At 38.5% G+C, this 21,114-nt stretch overlaps 1 protein-coding gene across 5 annotated transcripts in view; it reads left to right on the forward strand.

Moving 5' to 3' along the window:
* ATP9B (ATPase phospholipid transporting 9B (putative)) overlaps positions 1–21,114 on the forward strand; it is a 123,163-nt gene that overhangs the window by 25,314 nt on the left and 76,735 nt on the right. For 2 of the 5 annotated variants that reach the window (XM_035126215.2, XM_060277931.1), the window contains 3 exons: positions 716–824; positions 6,273–6,331; positions 8,528–8,579. In XM_035126215.2, the coding sequence (XP_034982106.2) occupies positions 716–824; positions 6,273–6,331; positions 8,528–8,579 (220 nt within the window). The remainder of the gene's footprint in view (positions 1–715; positions 825–6,272; positions 6,332–8,527; positions 8,580–21,114) is intronic. The other 3 variants (XM_060277933.1, XM_060277932.1, XM_060277934.1) reach the window with 2 other exon arrangements.

Below are 21,114 nucleotides of genomic sequence, written 5' to 3' on the forward strand. Positions count from 1 at the left end.
ATCTCAACCTTTATTTAAAAGCAAATGTGCTTTTATCATGCACCTCAGCTTCATGTCTTGAAGACCACGGGTTGGTTTAGCTGTAACATCAAAACCATGCTATGGTGTTATGTGCCTGAATCTTTGGGTCATATGCTTTCCCCTCACTTGAGCATGGAATGCCCTTCCTCCTTTCCTGGTTTGAAGCAAGTCATTTTTGGTTTGTGCTTGCTCTCTAAATAAGAATTGAAAACCAGGGTTTGCTCCTGATTTGCAGAGCAAGCACAAACTAAAGCACAAACTAAAGAAGGGGAAACTATGATGTATTGAACCAGGAAAGGAGGGGATGTGTGCCAGTGTGCATTGGCCCTGCCAGCTCTGTTAACACAGCTACACACCCACAGTTTGTTGTTGGCATATGAACCCATTGCCTTTTAGATGTGAATTTATCTGAAAATAGCTTTGAGTGGAGGGTACTATATTTTGTTCTTGTGATGAGAGCCTGTTCAATAATTTCATCACATGTTTTGGAAATGTTTCCAGAAATCATTGGCTATGTCTCAAATTTTCCTCAGCTGTTCTGGAATAACCATGACCTTGGCAAAAGGGAAGAAAACACAAAACAAAACTCCAAACAGTCCTACTAAAATGAAATGTAAAGCACTTGCTTTTCTTATATGTGGATTTTAATAGAAATATTTTCCATTTCGGGAAATGTTTGTTATATTTTAAACAGGGATTTGTTTTGGCTGTCACAGTGCTACGAGAGGCAGTTGATGAATTTCGTCGTTACCAACGAGACAAGGAAATGAACTCTCAATTATATAGCAAGCTTACAATAAGAGGTTGGCAAACTTTTTCCCCCTGTGAATCATTAATAGCATTCATATTTTCTGGTCTGTGCGAAGTACTATTTCTTTAAACAAGACCTCCAAATTATGGCCAACCAAAAAAACACAGCCTATTAGCATATACTGTGACCTGTTCGGTGTTTAACAATCTCTGTGTTTGTAATCCTAGGCAGGCAGCAAATAGAAGGTTGCCATATATGGTTGGTGGGTTTCATTCAGTGCAGTGGGTCACAAATTATGCTGGCCTAGTAGATTTTACTGAGGGAAGCTAGCAAGACTACCACTAGCTATAACTTATGAAAATTATATGTTAATCAGTTTCACTTGAATAAGTCATAAGAATATGAGTTCATCACACATAAAATACATATGCCAAAATTCTCTAAAGAGTGCTATATAAATTCTTTTTAAAATGCTGGCATAATAACCCGAAATAAACAATGTATGAATCATGGATTGCATTTAACTCAAAGGTTGTGCATGTCTGCACTAGATTCTTCAAAGATGAAACTATCAAAGGCAAAAGGTTATGTTAAATACAGCATGCATTTCTCTCTTGTGTTGATCTTACTCAAAGAATAAGCAAATATATTTGATAAAACTGCTGAATAGTTTTTATTTGGTGTTTAATATAACAATAATTAACATTCCATTTTCCCTCTGTTATGTATACATTGAAACCATCCATATGCATTAATCCATGGCTAGTCTTTGAAACAAAAATGAGTACTATTAACTAAAACCCTGCTTATAAATTTCCATTAAACGATGCCTTTTGTTGAAGCTTATACTGCTTATTTTCTTTATTTCATGGCTCCATGTATTGAGTATTCTTTCTGTATGTAGAGATTTTCTATCATCTCTTAATTGTGGCTTGCTTCATTTTTATATTACCATTTAGCCACTTTCTGAAAACCTTGTGATCTCCACAAAGGATAGTTTAGTATTGCAGGGGATTTTGTGGCTCCTAATGGGCCAGTTCAGGGTAGAACACTCATGTAGGCTTGCTCTCCCTCTCTGCATGTTGGAAAACACCCTCTTATACAACCCAGTTGTGCTCATTTGACTAGTAGGGGCAGAATGTGGCTATGGATACTGAGTCAAATATGTATCCAAATGTGCACTCTGTCCATCTGTTGTACATTACTTTCAGCCTCTCTTCCCCTTCTATTCCAACCAGTCACATGGAGCACTGTATGACAATAACTTGTTTGGGGTGAAAGTTGCTACATAGTACTGGCAAGCAGTGCAACTCACCAAAGCATGGCAAGGCAGGGTGCATTGGTCCCGTTGCCTTGGCAATGGTGATGCATTCCCTTTTCCTTTGTTCTGAAATAATAGCAGATGGAGGGAAGAATGACTGCAAATGAGTACAAAGGAATGGAAGGTCACACTTGTTTAAAAACAGCTTTGTTCTCCCTGGAATGGCATCTTTTGTAAAACTTTCATAAACTTTCATCATCTTATGATGCATAACAAGGGGAGTTCATGCCTTAGTTCTTAAAAGGCAATGCCAGGAATTCATGTTTTATAGTCCTCTACTTATGCCACCCTTAATGGTTAGGGGTCCCTTTACCTTTACCTTACTTATGCCACCCTTGAAAAGAGAGTATTAACCCCTCTCCGCTCCTTGCCTAGATGCTTGCGAGTTCTCTTCTCCTCTACCCCCAATCAGTCCCGTATAAATATTGTTATTATTTATTGTTATTAGTTATTAAATTTATGTCCCACCTCCCAAGAATCCCTTTGTGCTTTTGTTGTGCATCTGAACTGAGCAAGTTTGTTGATGATGAGAGTTCCATCCTGATCATGTTTCTGGAGAAAACCAGCAGAAGTATGTTTTCCCAATTCCCAGCTCATTTGTGTGCACGCTGTTCTTACTAAGGGTATTGGGTGAAATCTAGTGATGTCTGTCTGACCTTGGACAGATGTAGCATGGACAGCATTTCCTCAGTGACCGTGTTTGCATGTACCAATGAGCCAAGAAACTTGGCTTTATAGACCTTACTGTGTATTACCTGCATGCTTGTACATGGAGCCTTACTACTCCTGGTTGCACAAGCAGGTAAGCAAACAGGCAAGGGAGTAGCTTAACATTATGTCCAAACCCAGGATTGTGGTTTGTTTCTCCCTAACAATTAAGATTCATAAACAAGCAACTCTTGGTTTAAGGCTGGCTAGTTCTCATGGCTTGTCATGGTGAAACACGTCATTTGTTCCAGTTCAGACAGAATGCTAAGCTATTCTCTTTGTGGTTTGTATATTCATCTGCATGAAGGGAAGATCAAAGTGGGTGTGATTGGACCAGGTGCATCAGCTCATACACAGGATGGTTTATTAAACCAAGGTTCTCAGCTTATTGTTATGTTGGAATGCAGCTACTGCAGGGGGAGCTTGTATGTTGGAAGGTGCTCCTTATGGCTGTCTTTAATACGAAACTTCAACATTCCCCCACGTCGTATAGGCACAGCTGTCAAGTTCTCCCTTTTTTTAAGGGAAATTCCCTTATGCTGAATAGGCCTCCTCGCGAGAAAACTTGACAGCTGTGCGTATAGGTAGTATTGTAATTAATGGGCATTTAGTATATGCTGTACCAGCTATAGGTTTCACAAAGAATCATAGATCAATATAGCTATTTTATAGTTACAGCATTAAGCAGTACTGTACAGTAACTTCTTTGAACAGTCTTAGTACTGTTGCCATGGCTCTTCTGATTAAAATGGAAATATAGCTATAATAATAATAATAATAATAATAATAATAATAATAATAATAATAATAAATTTATTATTTATACCCCGCCCATCTGGCTGGGTTTCCCCAGCCACTCTGGGCAGCTTCCAACAGAAAAATGAAATAAAATAATCTATTAAACATTAAAAGCCTCCCTAAACAGGACTGCCTTCAGACCTATTACTGACAGGTACATATATCCCACCCAAGAGTTTACAGTCATGTGGTCCATTATTCTGGGATCAATTGTATAGTTATTTACTAAACCTGCAAAATGAGTGTCCTAGATTCCAAAATCATTTGGACTCGAATATCCTTGCTACAATGGCATGACTATTAATATCTCCGCCTCTGAGTGACACTATGCTTTTGCATCTCTAAAATTTGACAGTTGTCACAGTTACTGACGTTTCTTGGCTAAGAGCACTTTGTCGGTTTATTATTCTTCAGTACCTGGTCAGTTTCTCACCCAGTACTGCTTTCTGTTTGCTCCTGTCCTAATTCCTCTATTGATCTCCCAGTGCTTCAATTTCTTGACCCAAAATTTCAGAGCTTTGCATGACTATAACAGCTTGTTTTAGAAAATTGTCACCTTCTTTTTATGTGAATCTCCTTGATCATTTTGTTGTGAGTTGGAAGGACAGGATGCAGATTTGAAAACAACCGGAGGTTTAGCTTTTTTGACTAAGCACATTGGAATTTTTATTTATTTACTTGAACCAGGATAACTAACCAAAACAGAGACAGTATGTTGAAGAGAAATGTTGAAAGGAGGCTTAACATTCTTTCTACTACAGCATTTGCATAATTTTGCTTACCTTTTTTGTGGACATCTTTTGTTGGCATTCATAGACTAGGATTATATTTATTTAACTCCACTGCAATCTTCTTGAGCCATTCAAGTGTAATGAATTATGATAGACACTTAATTGTGTTCTAGTTCCACAATACGGCTTTAGGCAAAGGCTTGCGCCTTGGTGGACTATAAAGCTTCAATATGCAGTCACTTCTGACAGCTTTGGACTTTTTTATTGGCAATTACACAGATGGTGAAGAGTGTTTTTAGCTAGTGAGATGTGTTTAGAAGGAAAAAATAGTTTGCAAAAATAATTTATTCAATGAATAGCATTTGATGTTTTTCTCAAATTGTCTTTCCAAAGTTGCAATATTATATAATTTGTATGTTTTCTGAAATGTTATCAAATGACTACTGGTTCTAATAGTCAAAGGAGAATTGTTTATAGACATCTTAAGGTTTTAAATTATCGTTTTTATTGCTGAAGTATGTTCTACCAGCCCCCCTGCAAACAAGTGGGCATAGGGTAAAACTTACCTGAATTTGTACATTTGCATTGGAAACAACTGTCCCTGTTACCGCATTCATAAAAAGTGCACTATGCTATGAAGGATAAATTTACACATTCTGTACTTCAGAGCAGCAGTTTGATAATATATGATTTTACTGAAGCTTTTTAGTAAAACAGAAGTTTCACTCTCATAACAACAACGCTTACCGTGTTGTGAGAAATTAGAATTTTGGGGCAGGAAGGCATATTCTGAGAATAAATCAAGAGACCAACATCACGAGGGGATTAAGTGCTATCACCCCACAATGAGCAATACTTCACAGAAGTGGAGATGGGGTCCATCCACTATGGTACAGTACTTATTTAGTAAAAAGACAAGTATTTAGAATTGGGATACATGCATTAAGTGCATGATACTTTGTAATCAAGCAAAGGTTGTAGACATGCAAGATGTTCACAGGATGATTGCGAATAAATAATATCTGAGATAAGTTTGGGTGTCAGCTGTGTTCTGGATGCCAAATTTAGGTTTTCAGATAGGAAGATGAATTTCAAGGCTTCCCATATTAATAGGTATTAATAGGTGTTTCTCATTTAAATGTTTAACTCACCTGACTTTCTTGTGACACTCAGAGTAATGCTACGTTTACTATAATTTATCTTAATTAATTATTGAAGAATAAGGGTATGTTTTCTTGGTGTTAATGGCCATTGCATCAACTACAGAACTGCTTTTTTGCAGAAGAAAATTAATTTCAAGTGCCAAATTGTTTTTTCATCTCACGGTTCCATCAGAATTCCCGAGTGGAACTGATTTTGCTGGAAATCAGTGGGTTTAGTTGTTCGGGTTTGTGTTTGGCACCAAATGCTGATTTTAGGTGAGATCTGTTCTACTTGGCATCATAATTTACTTGGGCCTACCTGTCAGATATGGCCCATGAAGGCTTTTTTTGGGGGGTGGGGATTTTGTTTTGAATATTTTTTTTCATCTCATTATATATCATTTCCCAATATGCTTTTACATTTTTGCTTGCCCACCCCATATGAAAAAATGTTCCTTCTACTTCTTTACATTTCCAAACACAAATCCGATTCCACATTGTACATTTTAGCCAATCGACTCTGAGTTAAATACTATCTATGAATCATTTTCATATAGTTCTCTTTCAGTGAATAGCGTGCAGTAAATTTCAAATCATTCTTCCAAAATTTCTCCAAGAGATTTAATTCTATATTAATGTTACAGTTATTTTAAAGCTAGTTGTATTTAAGTAAGCTTCTTAATGGTTTTTAAAAACATTTATTTGATTAAAAAACTCCCACAGAAGTCATCATAGGAGTAAAATGTGTCTGTGATTTATTGATTATTGCTTATGTTGACTTATTTTTTATTTATTTAAAGGTAAAGTGCAAGTTAAAAGCTCAGACATTCAAGTTGGCGATCTCATCATAGTGGAAAAGGTTGGTACTTTAAAATATTTTTTAGATTGGACACACACACACACACACACAAAAGCACTCTTAAAGTATACATTTATCGTTTTTGCTTTTTCTATAATTTCCTGTCACAGAGCAGGTTTCAAGCAGAATAGGTAGTTAATGGGCATTATCTAATGTTATGCCAGCAGCCTGTCCCCCATCTGCTCTAGAAGGTCCACCAACCTTCCAAAGCAGATTTTTAAGGTGCACAGTGAGGCTGTAGGGGAAAACGGAAAAAGAGAAAGTCCTGTTGCACAGTCAGAAGCCCATTGCAGACATACAGGCACTGCTGGATGTCAACCAAAGCCCTGAACAAAGGATTCAAGAGAACACATTTAAAATCTTGATAATGCCGTGTTATTACATAAGGCTTGCAGTGATCTCCTGTCCAAGGGTGATCAGGGCAATTGGGTCCACACTTGCATAGCTCCAGCCATGTTGCAGCTGGATATACTCGCAAATAATTAATTGGAGTAAATTGGTAGGGTTTGTTTTATTTATTTCATTTTAGCAAATCTAAAGTAGATATTTTTCAACCCTTGTTGTCAGTATAAAGTATTTTATAATTTCAAATATTTACTTTTGTTACAAAGACAAATAATTGGAACTCATAACTGACAAATATGAGAACTTGTTTTTATTGGTATCCTGCCATTGTAATGAGGATGGTAAGATTAATTATGTCTGGTGGTGTGTGAGAGAGCTGCGTTTTTGTCAAAGCTTCAGCTTGTTAACGGGCAACAGTTTTAAAGGATAACGCTAGTAACCTGAGATGTGACTAAAAGGTTTATGTCAACATTAAAAGAGAAGTTGTAAAGATGTATAGTTAATCTATATAAAGACAGCACATCTGATTTTATGTTTGTCATTTAAGGAATGATTTATTGACTTCTGAAGTTGCCTTTTGCCTCTCCTCTCAGTTTTGCAGATAGTAGGTTCACAAGTATTGAATATACAATATAGTTCATGTTCTTCAGTAAGATTTATATTTTTTCTGTACCCTCTCTTTCCACCTTACTATATAAAAAGACTTTTTGCTCAATATAGGAAGCATCTGGACCATTTTAAAATATGCAATGAAATTTCAGCATTAAAAAAAAATTGACGGAGTGAAATGAGATTCTACACTCATTCTCGCGTCATTTGCTTTTCTTAGATGTTGGAGTAGGCTCTTCTGTTATTTCTCTGTAGAATATTAAAGGTTTGCGTTTCCCATCATTTTGTTTGTGTGTGTGTACACACATAGTTTAAAGCAACAATGCAAGACTATTTATTTGATCAGAGATCAAAGACACTGTAGAGGGGGTTCTCAGTCTAAAATGCCTGATTCTTAAAGGCTGTTGGAGGAAAAGTGATAGCGTAAACTAGTGCCGCCATTTTGATCTTTACTGCACTTAATGTCTGCTATTTGTAACTACGGATCTTGTGATATGGGCAAAATGCTAACGGTTCCTTTATCCTATTTGCTGAGGACAAAATCAACCCCAGTTCACTTTAGCATTTTGATAGTTTAGCAAGTTAAACATACCAGTTTAAAAAAATGAAAAGAAGGGGAAGAGAATTGAAACACCATTGAACAATTGACATTATAATTGTTAAGGGATATGTAGACCAAAAAGTGATGGTTTAAGTTTGCTAATATCATACACACACACACACACACACACACACACACACACACACACACACACTGAAAGAGAGTGTGTGTGTGCAGTAAAAATTAATGCCCTAGCCCCCAGCCAGCCAGGTTAGAAATGTGATTGTCAGATGGTTACTGAGCTACAGTTGTTTGCTTCAATTCAGCCTAGTGCAGGGCCCAGTGATGGCTTTAGAGGCAAAAGGATTTGTGTAAGCAAGCTCACATCCCTTTGGCCCCCAAACTTTTCTTGTGCTGCACTTAAAAATAAATAAATAAGTACTTCATTTAAAGAACTGCTGTTTATTGAAATATTACTAGCTTGTGTAAATAAAGAATGTATTTGTTGAAAACCAAGTCATTATGTTTCTGGAGCAGATTTGGGTGGATTCAGGGGTACACGGAGGAGGGGGAAATTCTGTTCCATGAACACAATGACTATATGGGATTCGACCCTTAGAATTAAATGCCACCCCCCCTCTCTCTCTATATATACACACACACATATATATAACAAACATGCTGTACTTCCCCCCTAACAGAATCAGCGAATTCCATCTGACATGGTGTTTCTGAGAACTTCAGAAAAAACAGGTATGTTGATATTTTCTGGTATTGTTCCGTGGATGCTTTGTGAAGGATATACACTAGTGATTATAGTAACTGAAAGTTTATGTTATGGCTACTTTCAAATGGATTCTGTTGGATTGATTTTGTAGTTCTGCTTTTTTTTTTAAGTAGATAGGAACACCTGATCTAAAATAATAAGAATTTATATAGCTTTTGAGAGGATCATGATTCTATTTGTGTAGAAGCTATGTATTTGTACAAGGCAGCAAACCTGGCAGGGAGAAAATAGTGCCCAAGTAGTCTTTCCTGAACTGATATGTAACCCCTATCACAGACAATGCACAATTTAGCTACATGTGGTGGGGTGGAGTTGCCACATCCAACTCTTTGCTGCTGCCATGCTAGCTTTTTTCTTAGATTTAAGATGGAAGGGCCTGTGAGGCCATTATCATCTCTTCCCCCGCACCCAACCCATCTTGTTTGGGAACTGATGCTCATTGTTTGTGACTGGCTGGCTTATGAACTAGTGCATGGGTAGGCAAACTAAGGCCCAGTGGCCAGATGCAGCCCAATCGGCTTCTAAATCCGGCCCGATTTCCCGACGGTCCGGAAAATCAGCGTGTTTTTAAATGAGTAGAATGTGTCCTTTTATTTAAAATGCAACTCTGGGTTATTTGTGGGGCATAGGAATTCGTTCATTTTTTTCCGCTTTCCAAAATATAGTCCGGCCTCCCACAAGGTCTGAGGGATAGTGGACCAGCCCCCGGCTGAAAAAGTTTGCTGACTCCTGAACTAGTGGCTACAGGCTTTGTTGGAACTCTGCTTGACCACACTCCCTGTCCCTTCATGGTAGGGCAGGCATCCCCAAACTGTGGCCCTCCAGATGTTTTGGCCTACAACTCCCATGATCCCTAGCTAACAGGACCAGTGGTCGGGGAAGATGGGTATTGTAGTCCAAAACATCTGGAGGGCCACAGTTTGGGGATGCCTGTGGTAGGAGCTGATGTCTCCTTTATCTTGGCAATAGAGCCAGACCTCTGTTTTAGCTCTACTACTGTGGTGGTATCCTAGCAGGAATTGGCGGGTGCCCTGGTAGTTGGCAATCTTGTCCATCGGCTTAACTTGGGACTCTTGTCGTTTCCTCCATCTCTAGTGCATACAAATTATACAAAAGCTGGTTGTTTACTTGTGGAACTGTGCAACAGATATTGCTCTTTTAGTTTGTAGTGCTCTGAATTCTAGTCTTACACTGCAGTCTTAATGCTTCCTATGGAGTAACCCCATTAAAATCAATGACACTTCTGAGTAAATATACATAAAATTACACTGTTAGTATATTACATTGATGTGATAAATTCATATAGTGGCTGTGTTTAGATGTTATGCTGAGCCATAGTGAATTAACCTTGGCTAATATGCTCATCCCTCCCCTCTCTTCTAGTCATAGCTGCCAAGTTATCCCTTTTTTACAGGGATTTTCCCTTATGCTGAATAGGCTTCCTCGCGAGAAAAGCGAAAACTTGGCAGCTATGCTTCTAGTACAGCTGCGAGGAGTAGTTTAGAAGCTATCACTTAACCACACATTGTTGCGTCATTGTTTTATTTATTTTTATTTAACCAAGATTTATACCCTGCTTAATTGACAAAAATCTCTATGAAGTTTGCACATAAGATCCTCATTTAAAATACAGATAAAATCAAACATTAAAACATTTTGACAAAAATTATCAAAATATAACTAAAATCAGCAATTTTTAAATTTCAAAATTGCATATCTGGGTGAGCTTGCTTAAACATATATATTTTTAAGAAGGCGTCATCTAAACTGACTAACTGGTTAATTTTGGTATAATTAAAAGTGATTCTACAAAAATTAAAAAGAATGAAAAAATTCTGGTAGAATTTAGTAAAATTCAAAGTGGAAGCTGAAGCTTGCTTACTTCCTCCTCATCATGACTGTGCTGGTGGTGGTGAGTGTGTTCCTGTGTTTTTACACTTAACAGGTATCTGTATGATATTGCCCACCTGTGGATTGTGGTGCTGGGGGTGGGAGTTGTTATGGACCAATATAACTACTTTTGCTTTTTATATATTCTGGGTAGTTAGTTATGTCTTCTTAGATTATGCCTTCTCAAATTAACGGCAGTGCTGAATTTATATTACTGGCTATGCCTCCAATTTTTTGTAGAAATTACAGAATTATGTTAAGTACTATAGCAGGTAACCCGAAAGAAGACCTGTTACATTTCATTAAAAATGTTACTTAGTTGTTCTGTGCATTTATACATTATAATTAATTACAGATAAGTGTTTTGTGGCTTTTTGCACAAGGATGTTTGACACTTTGAACCTCTGAAATTGCACAGAAAATGTGGTATCACTTTGGAATTCAGCTGTTCAACTCAAGTGTCACCTCCTATCTCTTTCTAAGCACTGCTACAGAATAATAAGGCTGTAATAGTTGTGGCACGTGTTCTGGAAATATCTATTATGTTTAGAAACCATACATTTTAAAACCTACCTGTCTTGAAACGAAAGAAAGTTTGGGAAATGTATTGCTACAGAGAATGACAAATGACTATAGTGAAGTTTTGCACATACGGCCAAATAAACTTTTATCTTCAGGGCATGAGTGACTGCCAACAATCTGTCCAAACTACTTTAATCTGTTCCCGTATCTCAGCTCCTATTCCAGTTTTAACATTTGATTTAACTCAGGCTAGCAATGTTTTGACACCTATCTCAAGCAACTGAATAATATTGCTTTTATGTGTTCCACCTATTGTTTTATACATAAACTCAAGTGGAATAATAGCATTAATACAAAGTATACTAATAATATACTTAATATGCTAATACTTAAAGAGCTGGTGTAGTGTAGTGGCCAAGACTGAGCTGAAAAGGAAAAACAATCCTTGGTTTAAAGCTTGCCCCCGTTATGAATTGCAAAGTGGTCTTAGGCAAGTTAATTTTTATCAGGCTCAGCCCTTCAGCTGCAATATGGGGGTGTCTTGCACCCACATTCTAGAGATGTTGCAAGATTTATACAAGAATAAGGGCCATAATGCAGAGGTGTGCATTTTTTCTGACTGCTGGTGGCACTTCATAAGGTATTTATTGGACCTGAGGGTAGGGTGAGGGGCAGGGGTATTTTGGCAATGCAGGGGTGGGGCTGAGGGTGGGGAGGGGAGGGGAGGGGTATTTTGGCAATGCAGGGACTTCCACTGTTAAGGCGAAACATCACAACTGCCACTTAAATACCAACCTATATATACAATGTTTTGAATGCTCAAACGCTATATTTATCTATTATTTAAATTTATATTCAGCCCTTCCGCTCAAAGGAGCCCAGGGTGTCAGTGCTAAATAAGTATGGGTAAAATCCAGCTAAATCATTTTGTCAGTACAATGAGTTCAACTGGCATAATGGAACTTTCCCCCCTCTCTTCTGCTTGCACATCCCCTAAATTTGTTCCAGAGGGGTTCCCCCAACCCCTGGGGCAGATTCGGAAAGGGCACAGAGAGAGGAGGGTAGAGTGGATATCCAGTGATGTCCATTCGTGAACAGAACAGACTTCCATTAATGCAATACGGCTGCCTCCTCTTCATCCCTTGGTAAAGGTAAAGGGACCCCTGACCATTAGGTCCAGTCGTGACCGACTCTGGGGTTGCGGCGCTCATCTCGCGTTACTGGCCAAGGGAGCTGGCGTACAGCTTCCAGGTCATGTGGCCAGCATGACAAAGCTGCTGCTGGCGAACCAGAGCAGTGCACGGAAACGCCGTTTACCTTCCCGCCAGAGCAGTACCTATTTATCTACTTGCACTTTGATGTGCTTTTGAACTGCTAGGTTGGCAGGAGCTGGGACCGAGCAATGGGAGCTCACCCTGTCACGGGGATTTGAACCGCTGACCTTCTGATTGGCAAGCCCTAGGCTCTGTGGTTTAACCCACAGCGCCACCCGCGTCCCCCTTCTTCCCTTGAGAGGACTCCAAATTGCTCGAGAGGGTTCAATCTATGCTTTTACTCACATATTACATTTCTTTAAAGTGGAGTTTTGTTTAGCGCTTTGTTAAGGAAAATTATTACTGGTAGCGGTGGTCTAAGAATCATTAAAGTTGTTAATGTACTTTATATATCAGGTGAATGTATGAGCTGCACATGAGTGCTAAGTATAAACTCATCTCAGTAGTAAAGTAGGCTTGTATGAACTAAAGGAATTATGTTGGCATACACCTGGTTTAAGAGCCTCACTTAAAGCAGTTCTTAATATAGTGTTGGTCAACACAAATTTTCTGGGGACTATACAGGGAGAGTCATTGGTCTGTGGTATATTGCACATTTTGCACACAAAGTTTTCTAGGTTTGGGCTCCAGCATCACCAGATAACAATATGTCAAGTATTGCCTCTAGAGATCATGTGGAAATAGAAGGGGAAGAAATGGAGGCAGTGAGAGATTTTACTTTCTTGGGCTCCTTGATCACTGCAGATGGTGACAGCAGTCACGAAATTAAAAGACGCCTGCTTCTTGGGAGAAAAGCAATGACAAACCTAGACAGCATCTTAAAAAGCAGAGACATCACCTTGTCGACAAAGGTCCGTATAGTTAAAGCTATGGTTTTCCCAGTAGTGATGTATGGAAGTGAGAGCTGGACCATAAAGAAGGCTGATCGCCGAAGAATTGATGCTTTTGAATTATGGTGCTGGAGGAGACTCTTGAGAGTCCCATGGACTGCAAGAAGATCAAACCTATCCATTCTGAAGGAAATCAGCCCTGAGTGCTCCCTGGAAGGACAGATCGTGAAGCTGAGGCTCCAATACTTTGGCCACCTCATGAGAAGAGAAGAATCCTTGGAAAAGACCCTGATGTTGGGAAAGATTGAGGGTACTAGGAGAAGGGGACGACAGAGGACAAGATGGTTGGACAGTGTTCTCGAAGCTACCAACATGAGTTTGACCAAACTGCGGGAGGCAGTGCAAGACAGGAGTGCCTGGCGTGCTATGGTCCATGGGGTCACGAAGAGTCGGACACGACTAAACGACTAAACAACATCATGTGGAAATAGTGGTCACAGAGATGAATACAGTTACAAACCATTTTGAGGGTAGAAAAGTAAATAAAACGGCAGGTTAAATCTAGACTGAAAGAATAATAGAGGCCAGATATTCTGAAATACTGTTGGCAACAGTTAGTGAGATTTACAGTACAATCCTAAAAGTTACTCAGTTAAATCTCACAGAGTTCAGTGGTACTTACTTCCTAGTAAGTGCGCTTAGGATTTCAGCTTTCATGTAACAAGGATGCATATATGTCTCATTTCTTATGTATTTATTTACTTAGTTTTACACACAAAAACCATATTAGTGGCAGAGGCCAGATATTCTGAAATGATGTTGCCCAATATCTTCCTTCTTAGTGTAGGTTATGAAGCTCCTCCAGTCTGAGTCCATTCCTTCCTGCCCTCTTGCCATTCGTAACTGCTGCCTCAGCTTCTCTACAAGGGCTATTTCCCATACTTTGTTATAAATTTATTTTAGTGTAAGACATTGGAAATCTTCCAGTGCCAAGCTATCCAAGTCCATGCTGTCACCAAGAGGAGGTATAGCTCAGATGGCAGAGCACAAGACTCTTAATTTCAGGGTTGTGGGTTTAAGCCCCACATTGGTTGAAAGATTCCTGCTTTGCAGGGGGTTGGACTAGATGACTCTTGTGGTCCCTTCCAACTCTGATTAGTTCCAGTATTTAAATTTAAACTAGCTAGTATTATGTCTATCACAATTGTCCTAATTTCAGTGAATCTCAAAAATGGGATATAATTTCAAAATGAATTCATTGCTTGCACATGATGTTTTTGCTTGCTTTAACCCTTTTGATTTTTTAAATGTTTCAAGAAAAGGAAGGTTTGGGATGTGCTTCTACTTCTAAAGAGGATTTGAATTGTATAATTAGAATTTCAGAACGTGGGCAGATGCTTTAAATATCTCCTTTTCTCTGGATGATGCTCAGTGAATGCAAAATAATTCTGTAATGTATTTAATAAAATAAAAATTCCTAAAACGTACAGAGTCAATATAAGACCCCTAAAATATATGCAGCGTGATCAAGCTTGGATTAAAAGCATCTGTGTGCTTGTCAATAAGGAATTGTGATGAGTTCAGGGGTATCATATTGACTGTGTATTAATACATGGTATCCTATTGGACCATAAGCTGATTGTTCAGAATGTAAATGATTCTGTTGATGGATCCAGTGACTGATGGCTTAAATTCCAATTAATCAATTGCTTCATCAGTTTCTTAATTCAGATCAAATATCTCCTGAGTGAACATAGTTCTTTCAGTGGTATTAGGAAAAATTAATGCTTTAGAACTAATTTTCATCAATCTCTTATAAATGTCAATATGTTTTCCCCTGTGTCCCAAGTGTGACAACATTATGGCATAAATATTTGTCATATATTACAGTTTCTTTTTACCTCAAGCTATCAAAGCTGAACTTTCCTTCTGAATATAGTAAATGAAGCTCCGTACCACCAACATGTCAACTCAGTGGTGCTCTTCAGCTTGTCAGCTGCTTAAAATGTTCCTGCAATATAGTGATATAAATGATTTAAAATAAACTTTTGTTCTGTGTAGACATAAAACCCAGGGCTCTTAGTTTCTGACTCATAGCAAGCAGGTTGCTAATATTACAACAGTTTATGACAGCTTCACAAGCCTTGTTTCTCAATAACCCATCAATTAATTCTTCAGCACTTGACACAGACTCTTCATTGTGACACTTATACCAGTTGATCTTAATTTGATTGCCATTAAAACCACCCTTTCCTGACAAGTCTTGTCAATTATACAAAATAAAATCAAGTATTCATAAGAAGTCTGTAACAGGATATAGGCAAGAAGATTTAATAATTCAGTTTTGGTGAGGCTTAACTGGCATTAGTTGTAGCTAATGTTCTCATTTGTGAAAAATTTATCAGACACAACACTTGAGAGAGAATACAGACAGAATAGCTTCTATTTATACAGTCTTAGCTGCACAGTGGCGTAAAAGGAGAACATGTTAGCATAATCTCATTCTTTTTTTAAAAAAGTAAATCAAATCTTACTCAGTTGCATCATGTTGAAAATTTGAGGCTTTCTGAATAATTTATTTAAAGCATCATTGTTATAGCTTTAATAAAAAAAGAAAATGAGAGCATAATTTTACCTTAGGTACATAATTTTACCTTAGATACAACACAAGACAAAACAACTCTTTATCTAGCTTGGGCTTGGGCCCCCCATTTTAATTGAAGTTTTACATATATATTCACCTCTCCTTGTGTTTATTTGCAGCTGGTTTGTAATATTGCAAAATTATTAATTGAAGTCTTCCAAAATATTCAGCTTTTGTCTGAGCAAATCATTTATTCTTATTAATGTTTAACATTGTATCTTATCTGTGAGTTTGAATAAAAATAATGCCTGCAACTTTCTGTTTTTCATAAGATGTTCTTTATTTCTTATACATCCTGCCTTGCGCATTAATTCCCAAGTCAAATGACTTACCCAGCTAATACTAAATAATTCTATATTTAGCAAAAACTGCATGGTCAGTCCTGCTTTAAGATAAAAATTCTGAAAGTGGAATAGGCTTGTATCTCCTAAGGATATGACTTTTATTTTCTTAATATGACTTAAGGCTAGTGTAGAAATATCATCTAAAAAACAACTGCAGGGAAAGCAAAAAAAAAAAAATGCCAATATGGAAAAGACTCCTTCAACTTGAAGGGTGACCAGCATATACCTTGAATCCCAGTTTGGGAGAAATTCGCCTTGTATAGGATCAGCCATAACTTCTTTTGACAGGACTAAAATCCCAGCCCTTGTAGACCTCCCAGTCATGGCAAGATTGGCTGGAGGGAAGGGACAGAGCATTATGCTACCCCTCTCTGCATCCACAAGCATTTTTTGACAGACACATTTTTGACAGAAATTTCTGCTGTTTGTGGAGGTGGCTTCCTATTTACACCCTCTTTTTTCCATTCTTCCATTTTCTTCCCTCAATATCTTTTTGCTGCTTTGCAACCCTGCTTATCACTCATCTTTCTGGGTTCAGTGGCAGACTTGAATTCTTCCTGTAAAAGTTAAAGGACCCCTGGATGGTTAAGTCCAGCCAAAGGCGACTATGGGGTTGTGGTGCTCATCTAGCTTCAGGCCGAGGGAGCTGGTGTTTGTCCACAGCTTTCTGGGTCATGTGGCCAGCATGACTAAACCATTACTGGCGCATAAAGCACCGTGATGGAAATCAGAGTGCACAGAAACGCCAATTACCTTCCCACTGCAGCAGTACCTATTTATCTACTTGTACTGGTGTGCTTTGGAACTGCTAGATTCGCAGAAGCTGGGACAGATCTATGGGAGTTCACCTTGTCGTGCAGATTCGAACTGCCGACCTTCCAATCAGCAAGCCCAAGAGGCTCAGGGTTTAGACCACAGTGCCATCCGCTCCCCTTATTCTTCCTGTAGTTCACACACTTGGGAGATATCAGATGGAAGTAAAATAAGCTGCATGGCTAGCTAGCTGCACCATGTCTCTGACTCTAGGATGAAGTGGGGGAATGAAAATGCACTGACACAGACCACCTACTCCACCCCTGCTTTTGATCAGCATGTGCAGGTCAGTTGATCATTGGAAATCTTGGAAGGTTCATTTTGCAATGTCTTATAAATATGGGTCTTTGATCTATTAAATTTTGTAAAGGGAAGCAGCAATGAGAGGCTGTCATGTAACTCTTGACTTTCTCTTGTAAATTCATGCATATTTTAGTAGACAGGCTACTGATGAACTTATTTGCAAAGCCTGTGCATATTAGTGGAGGATGAGATCTGATTGGTATAGATAGCAGTGGTCTAGTGAGTAGATTGGGAGCACCCAATGATTATCCAGCGTTATTAAGTGTATGCAGATAACATCATTGCTTAGATTTAGGACAAACAGAAGTCCCATGTAAACCTCTCTGAGCTTTGAATAGTAGAATAATTGACTGTACTAATGACAAATATAGTGGTCTCTGATGTGTTGAAGAACCCCAGATAGCCCTGAGTGACTTCTGTTTCCATACCGAGGATGCCACTGGGCCAGGTCAGGACTTCGAGGCCTCCATGATTATCACAGGGCTGTTTCACATGGTCATAGGTCCAGCACATCAGACAGGGCTGCCTCTCAGTGTAGTATTTGCCCCAAATGATAGGCGGAATGGACCAAATATAGTGTGTACTGTATGTGTTAGGTACTGCTTTGTTATAGTTATGTACTGCTTTGTTATAGTTAGACTGACTTGGTGAAGCTTGGATTAGTAGCAGCAATTTCCTTCCAACTGGTACACATTATGAAAATGGTACACACTTGACTTCAGAATAAGCTTGACTCTGCAGTTAATGTAGCTCTGGGTCAAATACCCCGAACCACAGTCATTGATGTGTTGCAGTATTAATTTCAGCTTATACAGTCCGCTGATGTGGACAAGGTGCTTGCAGCTATATGCCCAACTGCATGCCCTCTCAAATCTTGTCCCTCCTGACTTATTAAATCTATCAGAGGGGGTTTGACTGATTGGGTTCAGAGTATGGTTAATTCTTATTTGGATGAGGGGTGGTGTCTGTTTTTAAAGTGTATTCTATTTTGTTTTTGTTTTAATTGTGTTATATTTTGTTTTGACCCACCCCAAGACCACCTGTAATGAGGAGTGGAATATAAGTCTTTAAAAATAGATAGAACTGAGTGTCATCTGCATACTGATGACACTTTAGCCCAGACCAGATTACTTCCCCCAGTGGTTTTATGTAGATGTTAAAAGCATAGGAGACAAGGTGGAACATTGACACACCCCATAAGCCAATAACCCCAGCACCACCTTCTGAGATCACTTAGGGTAGTCCTAGTTCTACCATAACACCATTTTCCCCAAGCAAAACCCAAGATAAGCAGCTCAGGGGGTTGCCATAGTTGATGATATCAAAAGAAATCAATTCTAGACAACAATTAATGCTAGAGTCTTAATATCTTCCAATTTTCACCAATTATGCAACACTTAAGTGATCTGTACATCTAGAGATGTACAGTCAAAAAAACGAATATTGGTTTGGAGCTTCTTCTTTTACTTCTAGTTTATTTCTGTATTGGATCCTTTATGTTAAAAATCAAACTAAAAATTAAACCCTTGTAGTCATAGAGAAAAGTTTGAAAGTGTGGTTCCAATAAAGTGATGAGATTATAAACAAAGAAATAAGTATAAATATAAATAAATATAATTATTTTCACCTCTCATTTCTAAAGTTTAAGGAATTGTTTATTTGTCACAGCTGTGGATGACTGCAGTTTCAGTTTGGCAACCGGTATGTTGATGCAAGTGGTATGCAAACTATGACCTGGTTCGCATATAACACTATCAAACCATGCCTTAGCAAGAACAAGCAAACATGAGTTCTCAAAGGGAACCGAATGGGCTGAGAGCCGGGGCAGAAGAGGCTGAGATTCCCGCCTCTGGCTTATTTAAAAGAAGGGAAGCCCTGCCTCCCGGCCGACCCTATTGGTCGGCCCGGTTATGACGGAAGCGGGAACTCCCATCTCGCGAGGGGGCTGAGCGCTCAGCCCCCATCACGAGGGTTCGCTCAGGCCACGCCCACAACACCACCTCCGCGTGATGCGGAAGTGGCTTTCTCAAAGGGAAAATATTTGCTCTTTCTCTGTGCCTGCCTGCTTGTGCTTCTGTGAGCTAAACCATGTTTTGTCTTAGCATTACATCTGAATCCAGGCTTGTGGTTTTGTTTTGCTCCAGGCAAATCATGAGTTGTAGTCAAGGTTTGTTCTATGGCTTACTGCTCATGGTTTCTTAAACCATGAGCCCAGGTTCAAATGTAACCATGGCTTGGCGTACAGCAATGTGAATACAGCAGAACTGCAGGAGGGACAAAATGACCATGAGCGGCTTTTCTCCAGGAACCTGCATATTTGCTCCTTCATGCCAAGCCATTGTTTGGCTCAGCATCATGTGTGAACTCAGCCTATGTAAATTATTAATAAAGTATTCAAATTAACTGTAATTAGTTACCGTATTTCTTATGTGTTCTTTGCTGTTGTCTGTTTAATTTTTATACAGTACTTTTGAACTTTCATTATCCAAACTTAAGAATTAGTATGTCTTCGTACACTGAAAAGTCTTGCCAATAGTGCTAAATAATTATTTCAAAATGCCTGGATAGGAGGACGTTTTATTGTTTAGGTTTTGCTGTAGTGATCACTATTGAAAGCTGACTTGGCACAAAGCAGTCTCTTTTTCTGGATAAAAGGGAAACAGACTATGAGATAAGTTATTGATGAAATTAACTGCTGAAGTGGAGAGGAAATGCAGCTGGCCAATACATGTCATAGTGTGAGCTCTATTAAATGAATATATGTGCAGTCAACCATTCACAGGAGCCACACTGGTCTTGAACTGCATTGATCTATAGTATAATTCTAAATGAAATTGATGGATGAGAGCAGCCATTGACAGGAAGGGTAAAGAGAACCATGAAATGTCTTGTATAGGGAAAGTATGATGGAAAATAGACTGTTGATTAGAGTGTACTATAGCAGTGTGGCATTCTCACGTTGTCTGACTCTTATTTACAGTGTTTTCAATTTCAATAGCTATGTCTGAAAAATGCTTACTATGTTTGGATTTTCCAGAAGTAGTTAATTATTTTGTACAGACCTTGGCCCATCTTTTAGGACATGTGTAGTTTTCAGCTGTGAACCAAAGTTTTATAAAGCATTGTTTGAAATTTAGTACTTCATGAAAGTGTCTTTTTTTAAAAAAAGTTTTATTTCTTACATGTTTTATAAAATAGTGTAGACATTGGACAACTGTAACTTCTTCTGACAGAGTTTTGTGTGAAAATTCCACCTTTAGGTTAGTTATAATTTCAGGTGCCTTCAGTCTTAAATTGCTGGTTTAGTTAGATTTTACTTGCATCAGGGACCTTTGAGTATGGCACCAAAAATGTACTGATTTAATTTTGATCTTGAACACACCATTCTTAATTCCATCTTTCCCCATTATTTCTGAGAAATTTACACTTGAATCAGGCTACAAGTGAGCATTTTCTTGGCAATCTAAAATTATTCAAGCCACATAATCGAAGATGGATTTTTGCCAGTGCACATTTTGGGCAGTGATTTTCCAAGATGAAACTAGATTTGACTACTAGGATTATAACGCAATAGATTTGTGTTTTTGATATAGTCTGTTTCCCGCAGCAGGATTGACCAGCTGGTAGCCCACTGGATCTAGCCTCTGGCTGCCAGTGGCTCAACCAATTGCCCAAGCACACAGAGTAAGTTTGTGCTGCTCATCCCTAGTTCATTTAATATGTAGCTAGTACATGAAGAATGAAAATTTCCCCCTTAAGTTTTTTTTGCTGGTTGGAGCTTATATTGGAAAACCGATTTGCTAGAAAAACCTTGGCTGATACAATCACTACTAAGTTAAACAGGAGTCCACAAATGGGTTCCCCAGAAGTGAGTCTATGTA

The sequence above is a fragment of the Zootoca vivipara genome, chromosome 8, assembly GCF_963506605.1.
Source record: "Zootoca vivipara chromosome 8, rZooViv1.1, whole genome shotgun sequence".
NCBI lineage: Eukaryota > Metazoa > Chordata > Lepidosauria > Squamata > Lacertidae > Zootoca > Zootoca vivipara.